The 19178-nt window shown below is 40.5% G+C and overlaps 3 protein-coding genes across 3 annotated transcripts; 2 read left to right on the forward strand and 1 right to left on the reverse strand.

Moving 5' to 3' along the window:
• Positions 1-1928: 1928 nt before the first annotated feature.
• LOC115765003 (protein atonal) lies at positions 1929-2906 on the forward strand. Its single transcript, XM_030708349.1, has one exon. The coding sequence runs from the start codon at positions 1929-1931 to the stop codon at positions 2904-2906; it is 978 nt and encodes a 325-aa protein (XP_030564209.1).
• An 11624-nt stretch (positions 2907-14530) lies between these two features.
• Positions 14531-15406, reverse strand: LOC115764931. Its single transcript, XM_030708241.1, has 2 exons — positions 15355-15406; positions 14531-15298 (listed from the first exon to the last, which is right to left on the reverse strand). Exons 1-2 carry the CDS (start codon positions 15400-15402, stop codon positions 14615-14617), a joined length of 732 nt encoding a protein of 243 aa, XP_030564101.1. The 5' UTR covers positions 15403-15406; the 3' UTR covers positions 14531-14614.
• Positions 15407-17709: 2303 nt separating this feature from the next.
• On the forward strand, positions 17710-18902 carry LOC115764954. Its single transcript, XM_030708275.1, has one exon. It carries the CDS (start codon positions 17713-17715, stop codon positions 18865-18867), a length of 1155 nt encoding a protein of 384 aa, XP_030564135.1. The 5' UTR covers positions 17710-17712; the 3' UTR covers positions 18868-18902.
• The last annotated feature ends 276 nt before the right edge of the window (positions 18903-19178 follow it).

The raw sequence follows: 19178 nt of genomic DNA on the forward strand, positions 1-19178 counted from the left end.
CCATCAATGGATCTGGGCTGTGGATGTGTGTATTGAGGTATATGCCGCATTGTTCATATTTAACCGGCTATAAGTGGCTGCAGTTTTGGGAACACTCTTTAAGTGACAGGCACGCAAGGCGCCGTTGAGAATGGGAAGGAGGAACATGAACCAGGCTCTGGGAATAGCTGAACCCTTTTCCCTGCAGGCCGCAGCACGTGCGCCCTTTTACCTGTTGTTTTTGTTTTTATTATTGTTGTTGTTATTCTTATTGTAGTTGTGAGTTTTTTGTCAATGCGCATAAAATTCAAATCGATATGCAAACGTTTAGTTGGCGGATGCCTCAACATCAGCCAGTATCGATAAACATAAACTTAACAACAGAACAGCAGCCGAGGAATATGGCGATACGATCGCCGTTGTTTTCTGTCTCAGCTGCAGGTGTAACCGAAGGCGTCACATGCACAACTGTCACTTGTGCGCACTCGCAACCAACCAGTCGCTGCAATGTACTCGTAAATTGCACTTGCAACAGGACACGAGGGCAAAGGACGCACACAGGTCCGCACAGGCTGAAGGACATGCAGCCAGGCAGACGGGGGTTGCTTGCTGCATTTTTTGGGCCAATAAATTTGTTGTGCTGCGCTTGGTGCGGTTTGTTGTGTGACATTTTTATCTAATTGACAACGTTTTATTGCCGCCTCGTAGATCTGCACAACAGATACGCCAGCGGCAAGGGAGAATGCAACTTGGGGCGTGCTACCGCTGTTCGTTGAGCGCCCACACATCAAAGGCAGCGGCAGCATAAAGAGATTTTAATATCAAATGTAGTCGCACAATATGATTTCCAGCGAACCATTACGTATGGGGCTGGGCGTTGCTCAGGATTCGGATTCGACCACCATGCGAGCCAATGCCGCCATCAAAATGCGCTGTCTCATGCTCGGGGTACAACTAAATTGTCTATGCCATGTGAGGCTATATTAATTGTTAGCGCTAAAATCTTAGCCTAACTATGCGAGTTAGTTAGCGCCGGGCACGCTTATTAGGCATGCCCATAGACAAGCAACCCCGACTACCAAGCGTGTCCTTGACGCTCGGCTAACAAGGTAGCGCCGAGCGCATCGGCATCGGGCCAAACCCTCACGAGCATATCAATTGGAAAATTTTGCCAGGTTGTAATAAACAAGATTTTCTATTGCGATATCGCATTGGGCATTGGTGGTGGTCAGCGGCATGCCGAATTGCCTGTCCGGCGGCAAATTTGTAAAGGTGTGTCCGGCAGGTAGTTGGAGTTTGGCCTGGCTAGGCATGAGTTGCTTAGCGGCTCAGTCTTTGGTCTTTCACTCGAGTCCTTGCGACGATTTAGATAAGATATTGCTCTTCAGATTTTGCTGGCCATTTGGTGCTGACAAATCATTGTGGCAATCTGTGTGCTTATGTTTGGATTTTTGCAAATTTCGCAGCGCTTAGTGGTCAAACTAATCCTGTTATAGGTTTGTTTGCATTTCCGCCCCTTGTTCCGGCACATCCTACCTCAACCCCATAATCATCTTGTTAGCGGCTTTAGATTGCCAACGATAAGCGCCAGCACATCTTCTATTGTGACCCATCGCCAGCGCCATTTTGCTGGCTGTGCCTGAAGCTGTTGCTGAAGCCCAATGTAGCAATAAGATTCCAACACAACGGCAACTGTGGCTAAATTCACCACCGCTTGCCATTGGCCATTGGCCTGGCACGGCACGTGCTGCCTGTGGCTGAGGTAGGTAGGCAACTTGTTTACCTGTCCCTCGCCCGGCTGCCCTTACCTGAGATGGTTCATGGTGGGTTTTCCTTGCGCGTATAAATACCACTGCCAGGATGGACTCACAATCAGAAACTCGCAAGCAGCCACAGTGAACGGTTCAGCTTTATTATTGCGCCAAAACAGTTAAGAATATATTATTAACATGTCGTCCAGTGAGATATATCGCTACTATTACAAGACCACGGAGGATCTGCAGGGCTTCAAGCCCGGCGCAGTGGAGCCATACTTTAATCCCATGGCTGCCTATAATCCGGGCGTGACGCACTATCAGATCAATTGCAATTCGCTGGCTAGCTCCAGCAACTATTTGTCTGCCAATGGGTTCATCAGCTTCGAACAGGCCAGCTCTGATGGCTGGATCACCTCATCTCCGGCCAGCCATCGCTCCGAGAGTCCCGAGTATGTTGATCTGAACACTATCTACAATAATGGCTGCAACGGCATGCCACACGCGCAACAGTTCCCACTGACGTTGGAGCAGCCGGCGCCAGCTGTGGCAGCGCCTGCTCCACAGCCAGCTTTAGAGATTATGGGCTCACCTAATGTGGGTACATGCAAGACGGTGCCAGCAGTCGCGCCAGCCACAAAACCTAAACGGAGCTATACGCGCAAAAACCAGCAAGCGGCAGCTCCAGTTACTGACACTCTAAACGCCTCCAACTCAGCTCCGCCTGCGACACAGTGCAACAACTCCAATGTCCAGCTCTATACCGAGGACTTCCAGAGTTTTGACTTCGACAATTCCGCTCTGTTTGACGACAGCGTGGAAGATGACGATGATATGATGCTCGACTTTGACGATGATTTCGATGGTGAGGGCAACGATGGCTCCTTTGACCTGGGCGATGGCGACAGCGAGGATGCAGCGGGCAATCCCAACGTACCAACAGCCGGCACCGGAAAGAAGCGTCGCAACAAGCAAATCTCGCCAGTCGTCAAACGTAAACGTCGCCTGGCAGCAAATGCTCGTGAACGTCGCCGCATGCAAAATCTCAACCAAGCCTTCGATCGACTGCGTCAGTATCTGCCCTGTCTGGGCAACGATCGACAACTGTCCAAGCATGAGACCCTCCAAATGGCCCAGACCTACATCTCTGCCCTGGGCGATCTGTTGCGCTAAGCAGGATCGTAGCTAACACCCGTTTGCCAAATGTTGTACCTTTTCTGTATATATGTCAAGCTAGAGCCCAGTAGTAAATTATTGCCTAAGTATTATGCTGTTTATTGTTTAGTTAAATAGTTTCAATTACAAATTAAGAACCTGAATAAAAACAAACAACTTTAAAAAAAATAGTTTTGGCTTATTTTGTATTGTTTTCATTCTGAAAATATCAGTAATCGGACCATAGAGACATGGGATGGAATATGGAAGATCTAATTCTTTCTTAAGTAATCAATCTAAATGTACTTCTTTGTAAGTAGCATAGCATGCGATCGTACTATAAGATCTATACTTTTTTGCATTATCAAATCAAAAGTATAATTTCGAAGTTTTAGCTTCTTTCCTAGAAGAAATGTCTTAAAACGTAAATAGAACCCAAAAAAGATGTGAAATTGTGTGCATTAAACTCTGTCTTTAAACACAGAATTTTATTAAAATAAGAGCTGAATTTATATAAATTATGAATTTTAATAAAGAAATATGGTTAAATGCCGCCGAAATAAAAGTTTAGTTAGTTTTTATATGCTTGAATTTAATTTATTTAAAAAAACTTTTTTTCTAGAATCACATTCAAAAACTGTATAAACAATTGAAATTGATTCGATTTACGCCATGAACATGTTGGACATTTTATAATATTATTTAATCAAAAATAGTTTGTTGCAAATATTATAATTGGTAATTTGACGCACATTATATAATCCGGCTGCGGCTGCTAAGCTTACCTTTAAGTTTTGCCAGCCCAAATCTTATGGTCGAATCATCAGTCAGAGTCAATCTGAAGTTAAGTTAATGTGTACACCTTTTGCGCATTTCTTGGCGCTTCCTTTCCAGGCGCCTCATTTATCGCAGTGCATCGATTCTCACACAGAGCTTGGCGAGTTCAACTTTATTATGTGGAGCAAGGTGATCGATTTGGCGCTTCGCGATCAATTTGTAGACAGTTCACCGAAATTAGTCGCCGGCTACACATGCTGGCCAAAACAAATACTCGAAAAGTGATCCCCAGTTTGGGCAGAGGGCAGGAACAGTATTGTGCCGATAATTATACGGCAGAGCCCAGCGGAGTGTGGCTGCCAAATTAAGTTAAGTGTGGGGCTGATCTGCTTTCAGCAGTCGCAGTCGCTGTCGCAGTCGCAGTCGCATCGAGCACCACTCACAAATCGTTTAAAGCGAACTCCGATTGATGATCGTGGCTGGCGGATAACCGACAAAGGCTAAGACTAAGCTGGCTTAAGCCTGGAGTTAAGGGCGGCCAATTCATTGAGCAGAAAGCGGAGCAGTTCCTGGCCACGACGGTCGGGTCAGCGATTCAATCATTCAGAAGATCCAAAACCAATTTGTTGATAGCGCGGCGACTGACGATCGGCTGCCACTACACAAAATCACAATGGGAACTTAGGTGGGGCGCTGGGGCGCGGCAGGACATTGTTACGTGGGCCGTTTTTAATGTTGTTGTTGTTTGCATTTTGTGTTTGTTTTTAAAAATGATTTTCGGGCGTTGCCGCACAAGCTTTCGCAGCCTGAACTTGGCCCGGCCTGGACAATCAAGAGGAAATTCACATAATTAGTTAGCGGCGCGACTCGGGCAGCGCTGCGTTAAATTGTTAATGACTTAATTTAGAGCTCACCCTCGCATTTGGCTAGGCTACAGCTTGACAGTGGCAATTATACAGGTAGTCCCCAATATCCTGCCGCCGTCTGTGTGCCTGGGATCGCGCTCTTGTTAGCGACAATTTACGGCTTTGAACGCTTCCGCACAATGCGTCGCCGTCAATTTGTCAATTACACAAATTGTTTAGGTCTTCTCTCGCCACGATGCAAACAGCAGCAGCAACAACAAAAGCGACAACAACACCAACAACAAACAACAAAAGTTGCGTTTCGATTTCGGCTGCGTTGGGGCTTCTTCCTGCCTGGCTTGGATGGCTTTTGTGAAACGAAGCTGCGTTCCGATCGCTGCAGCTGCACAGATTCGATCCAGCTTCCATCTTTGACCAAAATGCAACTGCTCGCCAATACAATTAGTTAGAATTCATGAATGGCAATGGGAACCTACGTGCAACCGACCCCAGGCAGCTTTTGGCAATGCCGCCACAGCAGCAACAACAACTTAAGCAGAAGTCGGTGCCCCAGTCGGAGTCTTGCATGTCTTTGTCAATTTATAGACAGCTTGCCTGAGCATTATTAACACGTATTATTATTGCGTTCGAGCTGAAGTTCAGTTCCAGGTTGCAGCTTAAGGGTACGTCGCCCTGCTGCATATATTTTGTGGGTTTTTCGTTGTCGCTTCGCTTCGGCAACAGGTCGTAAAGGAATTAATGTTCCAAAAATTTGTCATGTCGATAATTGGCGCGCTTTATTTTGAGGTTTTTATACCCTGTACCCTTTGAAAATGGGCTAAAAGGGTATAATGGGCTTTTGCAAACGTATATACCGTATACATGTGCAAAGCGGGAGATAGTTCTATGTTTTTATGTAAGCATATATGTATGTGTCTATATATATTGATGTACTAATACAAATGTTGTTGGCAAAGAAAGTTCAGGGTATCTTCCAGTCGAGGACTGCCGGCTAGAGCACTCTTACCTGCATGTTTTGTTGGTTTCTGGCCATTATTGTGCTACAAAAGTCTGCTTAAGCGGTTGCTGATCGTTAGTAAGTATATCTGTATCTGCGTTAAACAAGTTAATGAGCTTTAACACCTTCAATTTGTCACTTCTTATTAGCGTCAATGATCATGTGAGGATCGATATGGTAAACCGCATAACAAGCCCATTGAATGCTGAGAGCTTATTGGGACTTAAGTTAGTTGCAAGTGTAACAATAAGACATATTTGGGTCTGTCGGATTTGTTGTTCTTCTTTTTCAAATAGCTTTTAACTCCTTCATTATTTGATTGTAAAACATAATATTCAGATTAACATAGCTTGATGTGCTTTTCGGGGCATCGACCGTATTTATTGCACTAGACCTAATAGTCTCTCTGACCAACACCTTTACACAGAGACATTGGTGAAAATTCTTCTCTATTTAGGGTACTATAATTTTCTCATGAAATATATCAAGAAGATCAGTATAAACAGTCAAATATGTCTCTCTGTCTGTTAGTTTCTATACAAACTTGGTTCTCCGTTTTAAAGCTATTCTCAATCAATTTTGACTATATCCATGTTTGTGTTGCATATCGGAACTGTTCGAATCGAATCACAATTTCTGAAGAGAAGAAAAATCTACTTAAGTCTGCTTTCATTTTTGCAAAATCGTCAGCCATCATTTCACAAGGGTATTTAATCGTCGGCATATCGAAGGTAGACTACCTTCTATTTTGTCAATTTCTTAAATGTATTATGCATGCCTTGTCGACGAGGCTCGTAACTAGATATTCTGTTAAACGTTGACAGATTAAGGTTTAAGCTCTTTCAGTCTATTTTGTTTACATAATTGCATTTATCAAATTTGATTAATTTGTTATGGACAGTGTACTAAAATTTTGTACTTATAATAACTTATGTACTTTGATAATTAATTATACCATATAACACCTAGATGTTTGAAAATCCTTAGCAATCCATAGTAATCCAGATATAATTACCTGCGTTCTATTTTGTGTTATTGCGGTTTCGGCAAGTATTCTCTATGTTATTTTCTACAATTCCAAATACCATTTTCTTACAACACACAATTTTCTCATACCTTTTTGGGCACATTTTCATTGATGTAATTCAAAGGACTTTTAGAAAACGAAACAGACCGCAACAGTTTTTTTTTATTGTTTTTTGTTGCTGTTTTTTTCTTGTTTATATAAATAGTTTTGAAGTGCTCGCAGTTTCCGTTTCCGGCGGTTTATTTTGGCATTGTTGTGTGAACATTTTACGCTGATCCTTTAATTATTGCGCAATAATTGCTTGCGCCAATGCAGACCCCCTAAGAAATGAAACCGCATTCATTCGACTGATTGATGTGAGTTCTGGACCCGGTTGCTGGCTGAAGCAGAAGAATGCAACGGCTTACAACGGAACCTTAGCCGGACCAACAGCCACTCGCGTGTGCAGCGTTCTGTGTGTGGGCCCATTTTGGTCTTAGCCAAAAGTCAAAGTCGAAGCCAAAATGATTGCAATTATTAAGCCATAAAACGGGCAACGTTAAATGCCAAGTCTGTAATTAGCGACACCAAATCACGCTGGCCACGCCCACGCCTGCATTGTGTGCGGCCCGAAACGGACCCAGAGAAATGTCGAGGACTGTTACCTGGTCGGACAAAGTCAAAGCCAAACTCATCTATAGATCGCTGTTTGTTTAAGGAAGTTTTGCCCAATTAGTCAAGCATTCGCTACGCTCCTCTACCAGCCATCCATTCATCAATCAGTAGCTCCGATTACTGCTGAGCGTTGCAGGAGCAACAGATTTAACCGTTACAGGTTGACAAATAATTCGCACGGCCGATCGCTCGACTGAGCAACTCAATTAGCCACACAGACGCACCGCTCCAGTTGACTAACTCCACTTGCTGGCCCCTAACAAACTGGCCAAGTAGGTGGCAAGCCTCAAAATTAAAGCCTTTGCATTTTTCATCCAAGATCCGAGTATCTCACGCTGCAGCCGACCGTTCAACGATCAGCCGATTGCCAGTGAAAGTGCATCAAAAATCAAAATCGACGTTGATTTTTTGATAATTTTTGGGCGAGGCATCAAATTAACACAGCAAAAACTCAAAGATGCTACCAATGATGCAGAGCCAGGGAGAAAAAACGTGCTAACTGTAAAGAACATGTTCAATACACTTGGAAGCGTGGATGCCCTTTCAGGAATATTTCATATTAGCCCGAATCTTATTTGCAAAACAATCTATGCAAAATAATTGAATACAAAGATGATAAGGAAAACTATGAAATTCATTTTAGTCGTAGATGTTTAATTGTGGACTTGTATATATATTAAGGTCATATTTATTTATTCAGTTCTTATGCTATTCACCTCTCAGGAGATGTTAATAGAAAAAGTTGTATGTTTCTTACCAAACGAATTGAGCCTAAAATATACACACCCTCATGTTAGAGTATTTAAGTCCAAATCCCTAGCTGTATTTTTTAACTGAAATTGCCACACGCAAGCCATCCTCATCGCTTTGTCACGTTAAGATGGTACTAAGGGATCGAGAGAAGGTGGCGGGCGGGGTAGAGAGAGAGAGGTAGAGTGAGAGGGAGAGAGACAGGCGCAGTCGGCGAAGTATTTTGGCAAAGATTCTTCTTCTCGGCGACTGGTTCTCGTCTTGCGGTCTGTAATTTTGTATTCGGATTCGGGGGTCATTTGATACAGTTTTCCAGCTCATTTGCTTGTAATTGGGCACCAGAGGTTCGCGCAGGCTCCACATGAAATCTCTGTCCCGTTGGCCGGGCGTCTGCGTCTGCGTCCCATGAGCTGCCAACTTTAGCTCAGGTTGACGACTTTTCAAATTATCAGTTAAATTTTAGGTACTTATATATATATTAATCAGGATTTCGTGTGAAAAATGCGACCATGGGTGCGCTCATATTTTGTGTTTAAGCTCAGCTCAGCAGACAACAAACAACAACAACAACGTGCCACAGGACAGCAGCCAATTTAATGTCAACTACGTCGGTGGCTTTGGCATCACTTCGAGTTTTGTCCAATGTCTGGAGAATTTTCGGTTACTGAGCTTGTGATTTTTTTTCGTCCTTTTTGGTTTTTTTTTTTTTGGTATTTTACGTCCACCTGCAGGGTCTGGCATTGGCCTGCGCGACTCGTTTTGTGGGGACACTGCGTGTGAATTTAATCCCTTGGCCCCAATTATTCAAGTAATTAAGTATTAATGTGCGAAACTTTATCACCTTTGGCGATGCAGCAAGTCGTGATTTTCCAGGCCATTTGTGCTTAAGTGATCAGAAAACGCGGGGCTTCGGATTGGCAAACGCGCGACCTCATCATTATGAAAGAGCAATTAAATTAAAGCGTGTTATATGCAGGTGCAAAAGGGAAGGGACAAATATGTATTTACAATCAAATTATTTGTAAATGTTCATTTTGGCAAATGTCTAAACTATTTTTTGTGCACTTGTGACAACAACATAAAAGCTTAATTTTATTGAAATAAATTGTATGCTGCCAAAATGTGTTGATGTGTTGTATATAAGTACACATATAAGCAGAGTTGAAGGAACTCACTCTAGCAGGGAGTTCCCGACTAGGTGCTACCCTGAGCCTTCTTCTTCGTATTTTCAATGGGCTAAGGGTATAATAAACCAAGGATCATACAAGATGTAGATAATGTCAATATTGGATTACAGAAAAGGTTTTAAAAGAATATTTAGATTGAATAATTCTTCATCTTTGCACTCTGAATGAAACTTTAAGTCATACAATATAAAATGAAGTGAACAAATTTTATAGAATACCAGTTGATTAATTTATTGGAAAAGCTAACATTAAGATTGGGAAACATCAGCTTTATTTAAATTTATAAATCTTATACAGCTTTAATGTAGGAGTGATCAAATTTGAACTAAACCTTACTGATGACCTCCTCAAAGATTGATCTAAAAATGTTAAATTGATTGCAGTTCAAGTATTTGTAAAAAACTAAACAAAGAATTTAAAAGATCTATAAACCATAAAAGTGAGTGCTTTTAACGGTAATACTAATGAGTCAGTTCACTTTTTTATCGAGTTCACTTTCGCAAAGATAATACCCTTGTCTCAGTCCGTTACGTCTTATATTCCGATCTTTAACCTGAACTTTGCTTATTTATTATAAGACAGTCTGGTCAAGGGCGCCGCCAAAGGATGTCTGATGTACATGCAATTAGCAGATATAATCCGTGTGATTCCACCCAACTAAAATGTCAATAACAATAAATTCGTTGGCAACTACGGCGCACACAAGAGACTCCGACTCCGGCTTTTGAGTCTAAAGCGGTTTCAGGGAAAATCAAGATATGGACATGGCGAGATGATTACGTACAAAGAGCAGCTCATAACTGTCAAAATCAGGCAATCAATTGATTTGTGCATTGATCGGAGTGAACTCCTTGAGGATCAAGAACTGGGCACTGAGGACCGCACAGGATTCGGATCGCTTCGCACAATATTTAAGAGGCGTGTTCCGGCTGTCAACATTTTATGTTGGTGGTCAGAAAGTCAACTTGTGGTCGCAACTGCCACAGCAGCCAAATACCGATGCTGAGAACCGTGCGGGTGTTCCCACCGTGCCCAGAGGCCAGCCACAGGTCCTTCAGCCGAACAATAGCGCTCACAATTTCCCGCCCCGGTGAGTCCTTTGTGCGTGCGCAGGACACAAAGGCAACTACTTACAACACATTATGACACGAATTTGGAAATGAAAACGAAAACTGCATGACCTTAGGATAGGCATTTTATTGCCCAACACAACTCCTGATTCATTGCTATTACTCTATTTTAGTTTCCCTTTCGATCTGCGGCGAGTCCTTGTGCACCGTTTGATGCTGGACAGTCCCATTGAATTTGCGTGAACCAAATCAAATTTTATTGCTTAATTTTTTTGTAATCCGCGGCGATTTTCTAATTGAATTGCGCGCTCTGTAAAATTTTACATTTGTCTCTTCAGGCAAAGTTCATTATTTATTTCTATATCTCAACATTTTCATGTAAATTAACTTTTTGTTATTGTTTCTGGCTGGCATTATGTTTCTTTTTCTCGACTTTGTTTAGAGCTATCTTTTTGTAAATAGTCTCGAATTCTCTACGCCCTTGGTATCGGTAATTTATTAATCGATACAATTAATTATATTCATTTCAGCATGTTGCATATCCTGAAGGTAAACAGTTTGAATTATTGCTTTTACAGACTTGCAAATGTTCAGTAAAACAAGTAAGAACGTTGCAGTCGGGTGGCACCGACTATGCAATACACTCTAACCAAAGACATTATAAACCCTCACGCACTCATGCATGCATTATTTACAGAGGTGCTCGCACGCCATTGGCTTAGACAAGAACTTCTCTCCAGCAAACAGTTTGCAAAGGTAATAGTAAAATCAATTTATGTGGGCTATTGTATAAAGATTGTTGTGGCAGAAGATGCTTTATGTGATCAAATAATTTTCCTAGTAAATTCTCCTTTACAATCTAGCAAATAAACCAATAAAACTGCTCTGTTCCTTCTAAACTTACATGTAAATATACACCTTACATTAACCATTTCAGGTCCTCTGTGATGTCTACAACAAGCATTACAGGGTATTCTGCATGGAGACTTCTCTCCAACGTATGAAGTCATCTATTCCAAACTAATTAGCAAGTTGATAGTCTTAGCCTATTACAGTCTTAGTTTGGATTGGTTGTTTTACTTCACGGCTTTGGAGAACAAAAAGCCAGTCGGGTGGCGCGTCGCTTGAAGTGCGAAAAACCAGGTGAAAAGCCAGGTTAATAGTTATGTATCGCGTTCAACTGTATGTGCGTTACTTATCTTAGTGTTTATATTGTCTTGGCTCTAACAGAGTTAACATGATTATTACTTTTAAACTTTATTAACTTTAAGACTGTAACAATGCTGTAACCTGCAATCAGTAATTTTTAGCAAATAAGCCTGAATTCATAAATCTAAATCGAGTGCTAAAATAGCTGTAAATAATAGTATTAGCTTTCTAAACAAAAACTGGGCAAAATATTTGAAAAGAAAAGGCTTTATCTATTTAAAGGTTTAACTGTTTTCAGATACCAAACTCTGAAAATCGCTAAAATTAGCTATAAAATGGCTGAATTTGCACACTGCTCTACCCGCCAATTTTGATGACTAAGACTGAGGAATCTGTGCTTTTTATTAATCATTTTGCACTTAATAGAGGATCCACAAACAGTTTTTTTAAAAAGGAAAAAATATGTTAAAGAGCATATAGCAAGATTGTGTCTGATCTTGCCAGATTCTAATTTTCTAATTAGCCGGTATCAGTATGATATTTATATTTTTCCAATATGAATTAACCTAACGTTTAGACATGTAGCATAGTGTTAAAGCTTATGTTCCCCTGAGTAAGTTTGTTCATATTTGTTATTATGGGGTATCCAACCGCCATTTTTCTATGATTTTTTTGTAACTATTATGGACTGCCTTATGCCGTTATCCCTACTCCTGACCCGACCAGCTGACGTTGGTTGGGCACACGTGTTCATAGCCAGGCATGGAGGTAGGGGCATGCGCGCGAGTCTGAGTCTCAATTTGGATTTGTAAGCTGAGTCCAGGCCCCGAAAGTGGTTAACTGAGCTGCATCTGTGTATCCTTGCCGGCATCACACCTTCTCCAGTCTTGCAGTCCATCACACAGCAACCCTTTCCAATTTGTCTTGGCGCACTGCTGCCCATGTCCTTTAAGCGGTTTATCCTGCTGTTGCCTTTTTCTCGGTCGCTCTTCCTCACTCGTGCTTATCGGAAGTCAACAGTAACTGTTGAAGGGGAAGCGGGAGCATTTCTTGCTTCCTTGAAATTGTATAGTAGTTGTCGGGAGCAGCAAAATGCCGAACCGTAAGAGAAACAGCTACAACAAAAATATAAAAAGAAAAAAATAACCCACGAAGGAGAAGCGTAGGCACCGGCACCGGCACCAGCACCGGCACAGGCAACGGCAAATGCTACCCAATTTTCAAGTCAAAGTAGCACCAGATGACGGCATGCGCCGACCGTTTGTTCTGAGCGATCCTTAGGCAGCATATGTTGCACTTTGGCTTGAGTGTTGGTTCTATCTCGCTTTGGCTGCCAGTCGTCAGGGCTAGTCCTTTTTGGCAGGCTTTCACTCGCACGCCACGCGGCTCGTTCTCAGCAAATAATAATAATAATAATGATAATTTTCTTATTGTGTTCGGGCTCAGGTCGAATCGAATGTGCGCCAGTTGGTTCCAAAACCCTCAAATACTATGTAAACGCGGTTGAATAGCCTTTCTAGTTAGTAGACAATTCTAGATGTCCTGCGGACATCATAAGGCTCGGCATCAATCAAAATTAATGCCCCAAATTGAGTCCAATCAAGTCAAGCAAAGACATTATACGGGAGACGTGATTAGTACACCAAAGGACTCGTAGAGTCAAGAATTAGCATGGACCAAACGTCGGCCAAGGTAAAAGTGATTAAAATCATATTAATAAATACATTGTTGTTCAAGAAACAAAAAACAGAATGTAGAAAGTTTTACAAGATTGCAAACTAAATGTTGCTGCGATTCCAGCGAAAGGCGGATCGTTAAAGTGTTGCTGTGTGTAACTTTATGAACGAGCATCCCAGCGAATTTAACTTTACCATGGTATCCACTTAAACAGTGAATAATTAACCTGCCGTGCGAAAGATCGGAGGTTAATAATTATAACTATTCGTATGGTAAGGCAGAAAGGTGTAAGGTGTAAGGCAGGAAAATTACTCCTAGTTTGCAATTTCACAAAGTGTCCAAGCTAACTCAACTCCTAATATTATCAAGTTTAATTGCTTTGTATCCCATATACGATCAAGTGAAAAACATATGTAGATAAGTTGTCTATGCTGTGCAAGAACTTAGTTTATAACTTTAGGATATCTTTATAATTTTAAGTGTAAGCTCTAACGACTTGTATTCAAATTTACCTACGCCCTGGGGTACAAGGGTAAGGGTAAGATCATCAGAGAATAGCCCCCAATGCGAATATTTATCTTATCTTTATGATATGATTAGCTTATTGACAAAATATTTATAAGGCTCATATATAATATATCCTTATCTCCAGTCCGCAGCCTCACTTTTTCTTAGCTAACCAAACAATTTAAACTAGGGAAAAGCGCGCGATCAGTCCGTCACCGAGTTCTGTCAGTTGTCTGGAAAATGCTCAACAGATGTTGGAGTAGACTTCGTATAGGTATCAAAGCGTTTGGGCAACTACAACTAAACCAACAACAACAACAACAGCAGCAGCAAAAGAAACAACTCGATCGTCATCAACAACTGTTACAAGCAGTAAAAAAAATAAGATAAAATTCAGACGCTCTCTGGGTAAAATTGCGCCATTGAGCCAGAAAAAAAAAACACAGTAAAGTCGTAGGAATTTGTTGTTCATCGTGGTTTCCGATACACTGAGCCAAATTTAAGAGAAACAGTTTTGCCGTAACACAAAATCGGAAAGATACGCGTACTCAAATTGTGCACAGTGTATGGGCGCAGGTCAAAATAATTTGGTTAACTGCGGAAATGTAGGAGCGTAGACATGAGTCGTATGTCCACCACCTAATGCTGTCTCTTTCCCTGGCCAGCTGTTGCCTCTTTTATTGTTGTGGCTGCTCTTTGGTTCGTGTGTTTGCCACGTGTCGTTGGCAAAGCCCATTAACCAATTGGCAAGAAGGAGAGAGAGAGAGAGAGGCGGCATTTACATATACAAATTATATGCGAGCGAATTTGAAAAGTGAACTTGCGATTAGGCCAATAAATAGGTAAATTTTATGCAGAATGAGCAGCTGTAAAATCAATCAAAAACTTGTCAAATAAATGTCAATGCTGCTCGATTACAATTCCTCTTCCGCTGACTTATGCGCATGCATAAGCAATGAGCGCAATGCATCCTGTTCGTGCGTATCCTTTGGGTGCATAAATTGTCGTTTTTATTTGGGTATGTTACAACCAAAAGTGATCTCTTATGCATAATTTGAGTCCTGCTTAACTACAATTGGCGCGTTGAACGCGCAGGTACTCAATGACCTGGGCAACAACCGCATCGCTGCATTGCTGCGACCGAGCCACTTGCTCCTGGGACAGGCGGCGCGTGCGCACCAGCAGCAGGGAAGCATTGTGCATGGCCTCAGCTAGTCCTTGATTGATGACAGTCATACCACGCAAAAAGCAACTGTTGCTGTTATCAAAGCTAAGACCCAAGGGCGCTATTGCCGCGCCCATTGCCTGGTTCTGACAGAGTATTGGCAGCTGAGCCATTTGCTGTACAAAGCTGTGCACATTGGACAGCACCTGTTGGCCATCGTCGCGATAGGCTCCCATCATGCCGCTCAGCCGCATTGTGCAGGCTCTGAGCTGATCTGTCACATTGATTGTAAACTCCTGCATATTCCAGGCGGCATTGCAGTTGGGATTGGCCATCAACAGCTGATTCGTGTCATCGATGGCAATGCTCATCTCTGCCATGGCATTGGTGGTCATTGCATCAATATTGTCCGTAATGTCCATCAATGTGCGCTCTATATTCGCCTGCAGTTGTGAGGAGGTCTTGTCACTGACGTCCACTGCCATGTCCGCAAGCTGGTCAACCACCATACTGATGGGTCCATATTCCGTGGTCTTCGTTTCCGTATGGGTCTCAGTGGTACTGGTGTCTTCAGCATGTCCACGCTTTAAGGGAGAGGGTTAGGAAACTGTATGCAAGCCTTTTTTAAATATATACTAACAGTTAATGCCAGCAAAAGCAGGCTTAATATTCTTATTGTTCTGCCCATGATGCTTCAGTTCCAACTGCTGGTGGGAACATTGGCGACTACACATATATATTGCTATGCAGTCAGTCACGATAAACATAACACAAAAGCCCTACACAGCTTCTCAATTCACATGATTAGAAATTGAAACAAATGGAAAGATAAGACGTACAGATTGGGTACACCGATAGCTTTGCACACTTCAACTTTTTTTAAATTTTTTTTTTATGAATAAACGATTTTATTTTGTTACTTAAATGTTAAGATTTTGAAATACATTCCCAACAATGTATCGGGCATTCAGTCAACTAAGCAAAGAGAATCCGTGCAGAATCTTACGCAAGTGTTATAGTTAAATGTTTTCCGTAGAAACTGAAGTCCCTATTTATTGCCTTATCCTTAAAAAATAAGTATACCTCAAAATTTTAGCAACAACATATTCAACAAATGTTCAAGTTTCCATGCATCCAAAATCAAAAGTTATAAATCCAAGTGTGTTTCATCTGGAATTTTCATCGTCTTTGATTTTCTGTCCAAATGCTCGAAAGTGCCAATACAACCTTATAAGGGTAATAATCAAAAAAGTATCTTCGCATGACTCAGAAACGATACCAAGAATGAGTTCTTATATTTCCCACCGTTCTTGCTGCCGTCAGTGACCACTAACAATAATGAACAACACAGATAACAAATTTTAAGTGAAACTGCATTAACAGTCAAGGTTATCAATCAAAAGTTCAGTTGTTGATGAACCGTTTCTACATTTTCCAAAATTCAATATGAAACCTGAAATTAACAAAGCTGTTTACATTTCCATAAAAAGATCTATAAATATATCTATATCTATATCTATATCTATATCTATATCTATATCTATATCTATATCTATATCTATATCTATATCTATATCTATATCTATATCTATATCTATATCTATATCTATATCTATATCTATATCTATATCTATATCTATCTATATCTATATCTATATCTATATCTATATCTATATCTATATCTATATCTATATCTATATCTATATCTATATCTATATCTATATCTATATCTATATCTATATCTATATCTATATCTATATCTATATCTATATCTATATCTATATCTATATCTATATCTATATCTATATCTATATCTATATCTATATCTATATCTATATCTATATCTATATCTATATCTATATCTATATCTATATCTATCTATATCTATATCTATATCTATATCTATATCTATATCTATATCTATATCTATATCTATATCTATATCTATATCTATATCTATATCTATATCTATATCTATATCTATATATATATCTATATATATATCTATATATATATATATATATCTATATCTATATCTATATCTATATCTATATCTATATCTATATCTATATCTATATCTATATCTATATCTATATCTATATCTATATCTATATCTATATCTATATCTATATCTATATCTATATCTATATCTATATCTATATCTATATCTATATCTATATCTATATCTATATCTATATCTATATCTATATCTATATCTATATCTATATCTATATCTATATCTATATCTATATCTATATCTATATCTATATATATATCTATATCTATATCTATATCTATATCTATATCTATATCTATATCTATATCTATATCTATATCTATATATCTATATCTATATCTATATCTATATCTATACTATATCTATATCTATATCTATATCTATATCTATATCTATATCTATATCTATATCTATATCTATATCTATATCTATCTATCTATATCTATATCTATATCTATATCTATATCTATATCTATATCTATATCTATATCTATATCTATATCTATATCTATATCTATATCTATATCTATATCTATATCTATATCTATATCTATATCTATATTTATATCTATATCTATATCTATATTGATGTAAGGTCCTATGAAATCTAACTAGAAGGCGTCTGTAGTAAACATGCATAGCTGCTGCAGTTAGTGCACATTAAACAGTCGATTAAGTCATATTACGAATAACCCATTGGATTATGTATACCCTCATGTTATATGTGTGTATACTGATGAGCTTATTATTACTACTACTTTAAGATTAAAGTTGAATAAAGTGACTGTTGTTGTATATTGGCTTGTGATAGGAATATACAAGATTAGCCTCATCTTATCAAACTATTTAAGAAAATCCAAGTGTGGTCGCCGATAAGGTTTACAGTCCATACCTGTGGTATTCGCGCTGGCCAAAAGAAAAAAATCCAAGCACACGAAATGGACTCCGTGCCAGTTGGATTAATTCATTTGAGGCAGCAAAATGGTGAAAGTTTCTCTGCTGTTGCCGCTGCTTGGCTGTATGCTTTTGGGCAGCACCTGGGCGCACCAGGAGCTGAGTAATCTGCTGAAGCAGCAACAAAAAGATTTGGGCTTGTCCGCAGCAGAAGTAGAAGCCTTGCGTCCATTTTATCGTGAGCTCCAAGCACAACATGACTACTTGTACATCCTGAGCATGCAGAGTGGGGATGGGAGTTCCCAGCTTGCCCAGCCTACGGGTGCGCCATTGGAGAGTAGCTATGCGCAGGTGTTTGAAGAATTTCGAGCTCAATTTGATGGCTACTTAAGGTATAGGCCCAACATTGAGTATGACACAACACTGCCGACTTTGGATCAAGTGCTGGGGCAGCCCAGTGGTGATATGACAGATCAGGAGCTGCAGGAGTTGCAGGATCTGTTGGACATTCTACAGGATGTGATCGACGAATCGCAGGTGGGCATTAACCAACTGGTGGCACGCGCTATGGACATGGAAGCCAATTTGTTGAAGCTGAACAAACCGAAAATTGTAATGGCTGCCATTGGGGGCCTGGAGGTTATGTGGCATTCGTGGGGACGTGCCTCTCAAGCCGCCTACTGCAGCTACTCGCATGTACCACAGTTTACGGAGGCAATACACGCCATCAATGGCGGCGTTGATTGCTACACCTACACGATGGATTTAATCCTTCAAATCCAGAACGAAACAGTGGCGTCAGTCAAGGAGATTAAACAAAATGTGCAGCGGCTTGTGCAGATCTATAAAAAGATTGCCGCCAAGAAAACTATAATGGGCAAGATTCTCTCCGGGACGCTGAATGTGCTGAGTGCACTGCGTCGCGTGCACGATATCATCGCCGTGGGCATCGCTGGCTATGACAAGATCAGCAATCAATTGCCAAGCGCTGCATTGCAATCGGTTCATTGCGGATCAGATTTTGTGAACAGTATTCCACAGATGGTTGAAACGGCACAGAATCTGACAGTCTGCATTACTTTTGAGGACACCAATAAGCCAGACTATGATTTCCTCAAGCCGGAGGACGAACGCTATTGGAACACAGGCGAACCCCCTGTAGATATACCTCACGAGAACGACGTCGAGGAGGACGACGATGATACTGACAATATTGAGGATGATTACGTAGACCATCGATAGATCATTTGATATTGCTCGAAGAGCTCACAATTGCTTATATCAAAAAGAAAATAAATGTAACAAAAAAAATCTATGTAACATTGTTTCGACTCCCGCGGAAGCAGTTAGTATGTTCTTACACTCTTTTTACAATCTGGTCGAAGTAGGCGTATAAAGTAAGAGGATTTTATACAAAAACTTAATTTCCGATCGATTGTTTCTATAAAGCTATGTAACATAGCAGACCAGAGTTGATACACTTTTGCTAAAATAAGGACCTAATAAACTCCAAGTATAATCAAGCAACCTTAATGATATCGAAAAAAATTATT

The sequence above is a fragment of the Drosophila novamexicana genome, unplaced genomic scaffold (genome assembly GCF_003285875.2).
Source record: "Drosophila novamexicana strain 15010-1031.04,08,12 unplaced genomic scaffold, DnovRS2.1 tig00000877-arrow-arrow-pilon, whole genome shotgun sequence".
Classification (NCBI taxonomy): Eukaryota; Metazoa; Arthropoda; class Insecta; order Diptera; family Drosophilidae; genus Drosophila; species Drosophila novamexicana.

Coding starts and splice junctions, on each gene's coding strand:
- LOC115765003 (XM_030708349.1), top strand. CDS start 1,929: ATGTCGTCCAGTGAGATATATCGCTACTATTACAAGACCACGGAGGAT.
- LOC115764931 (XM_030708241.1), bottom strand. CDS start 15,402: ATGGGCAGAACAATAAGAATATTAAGCCTGCTTTTGCTGGCATTAACT. Junction 15,299..15,354: donor TGCTTTTGCTGGCATTAACT/GTTAGTATATAT, acceptor TCTCCCTTAAAG/CGTGGACATGCTGAAGACAC.
- LOC115764954 (XM_030708275.1), top strand. CDS start 17,713: ATGGTGAAAGTTTCTCTGCTGTTGCCGCTGCTTGGCTGTATGCTTTTG.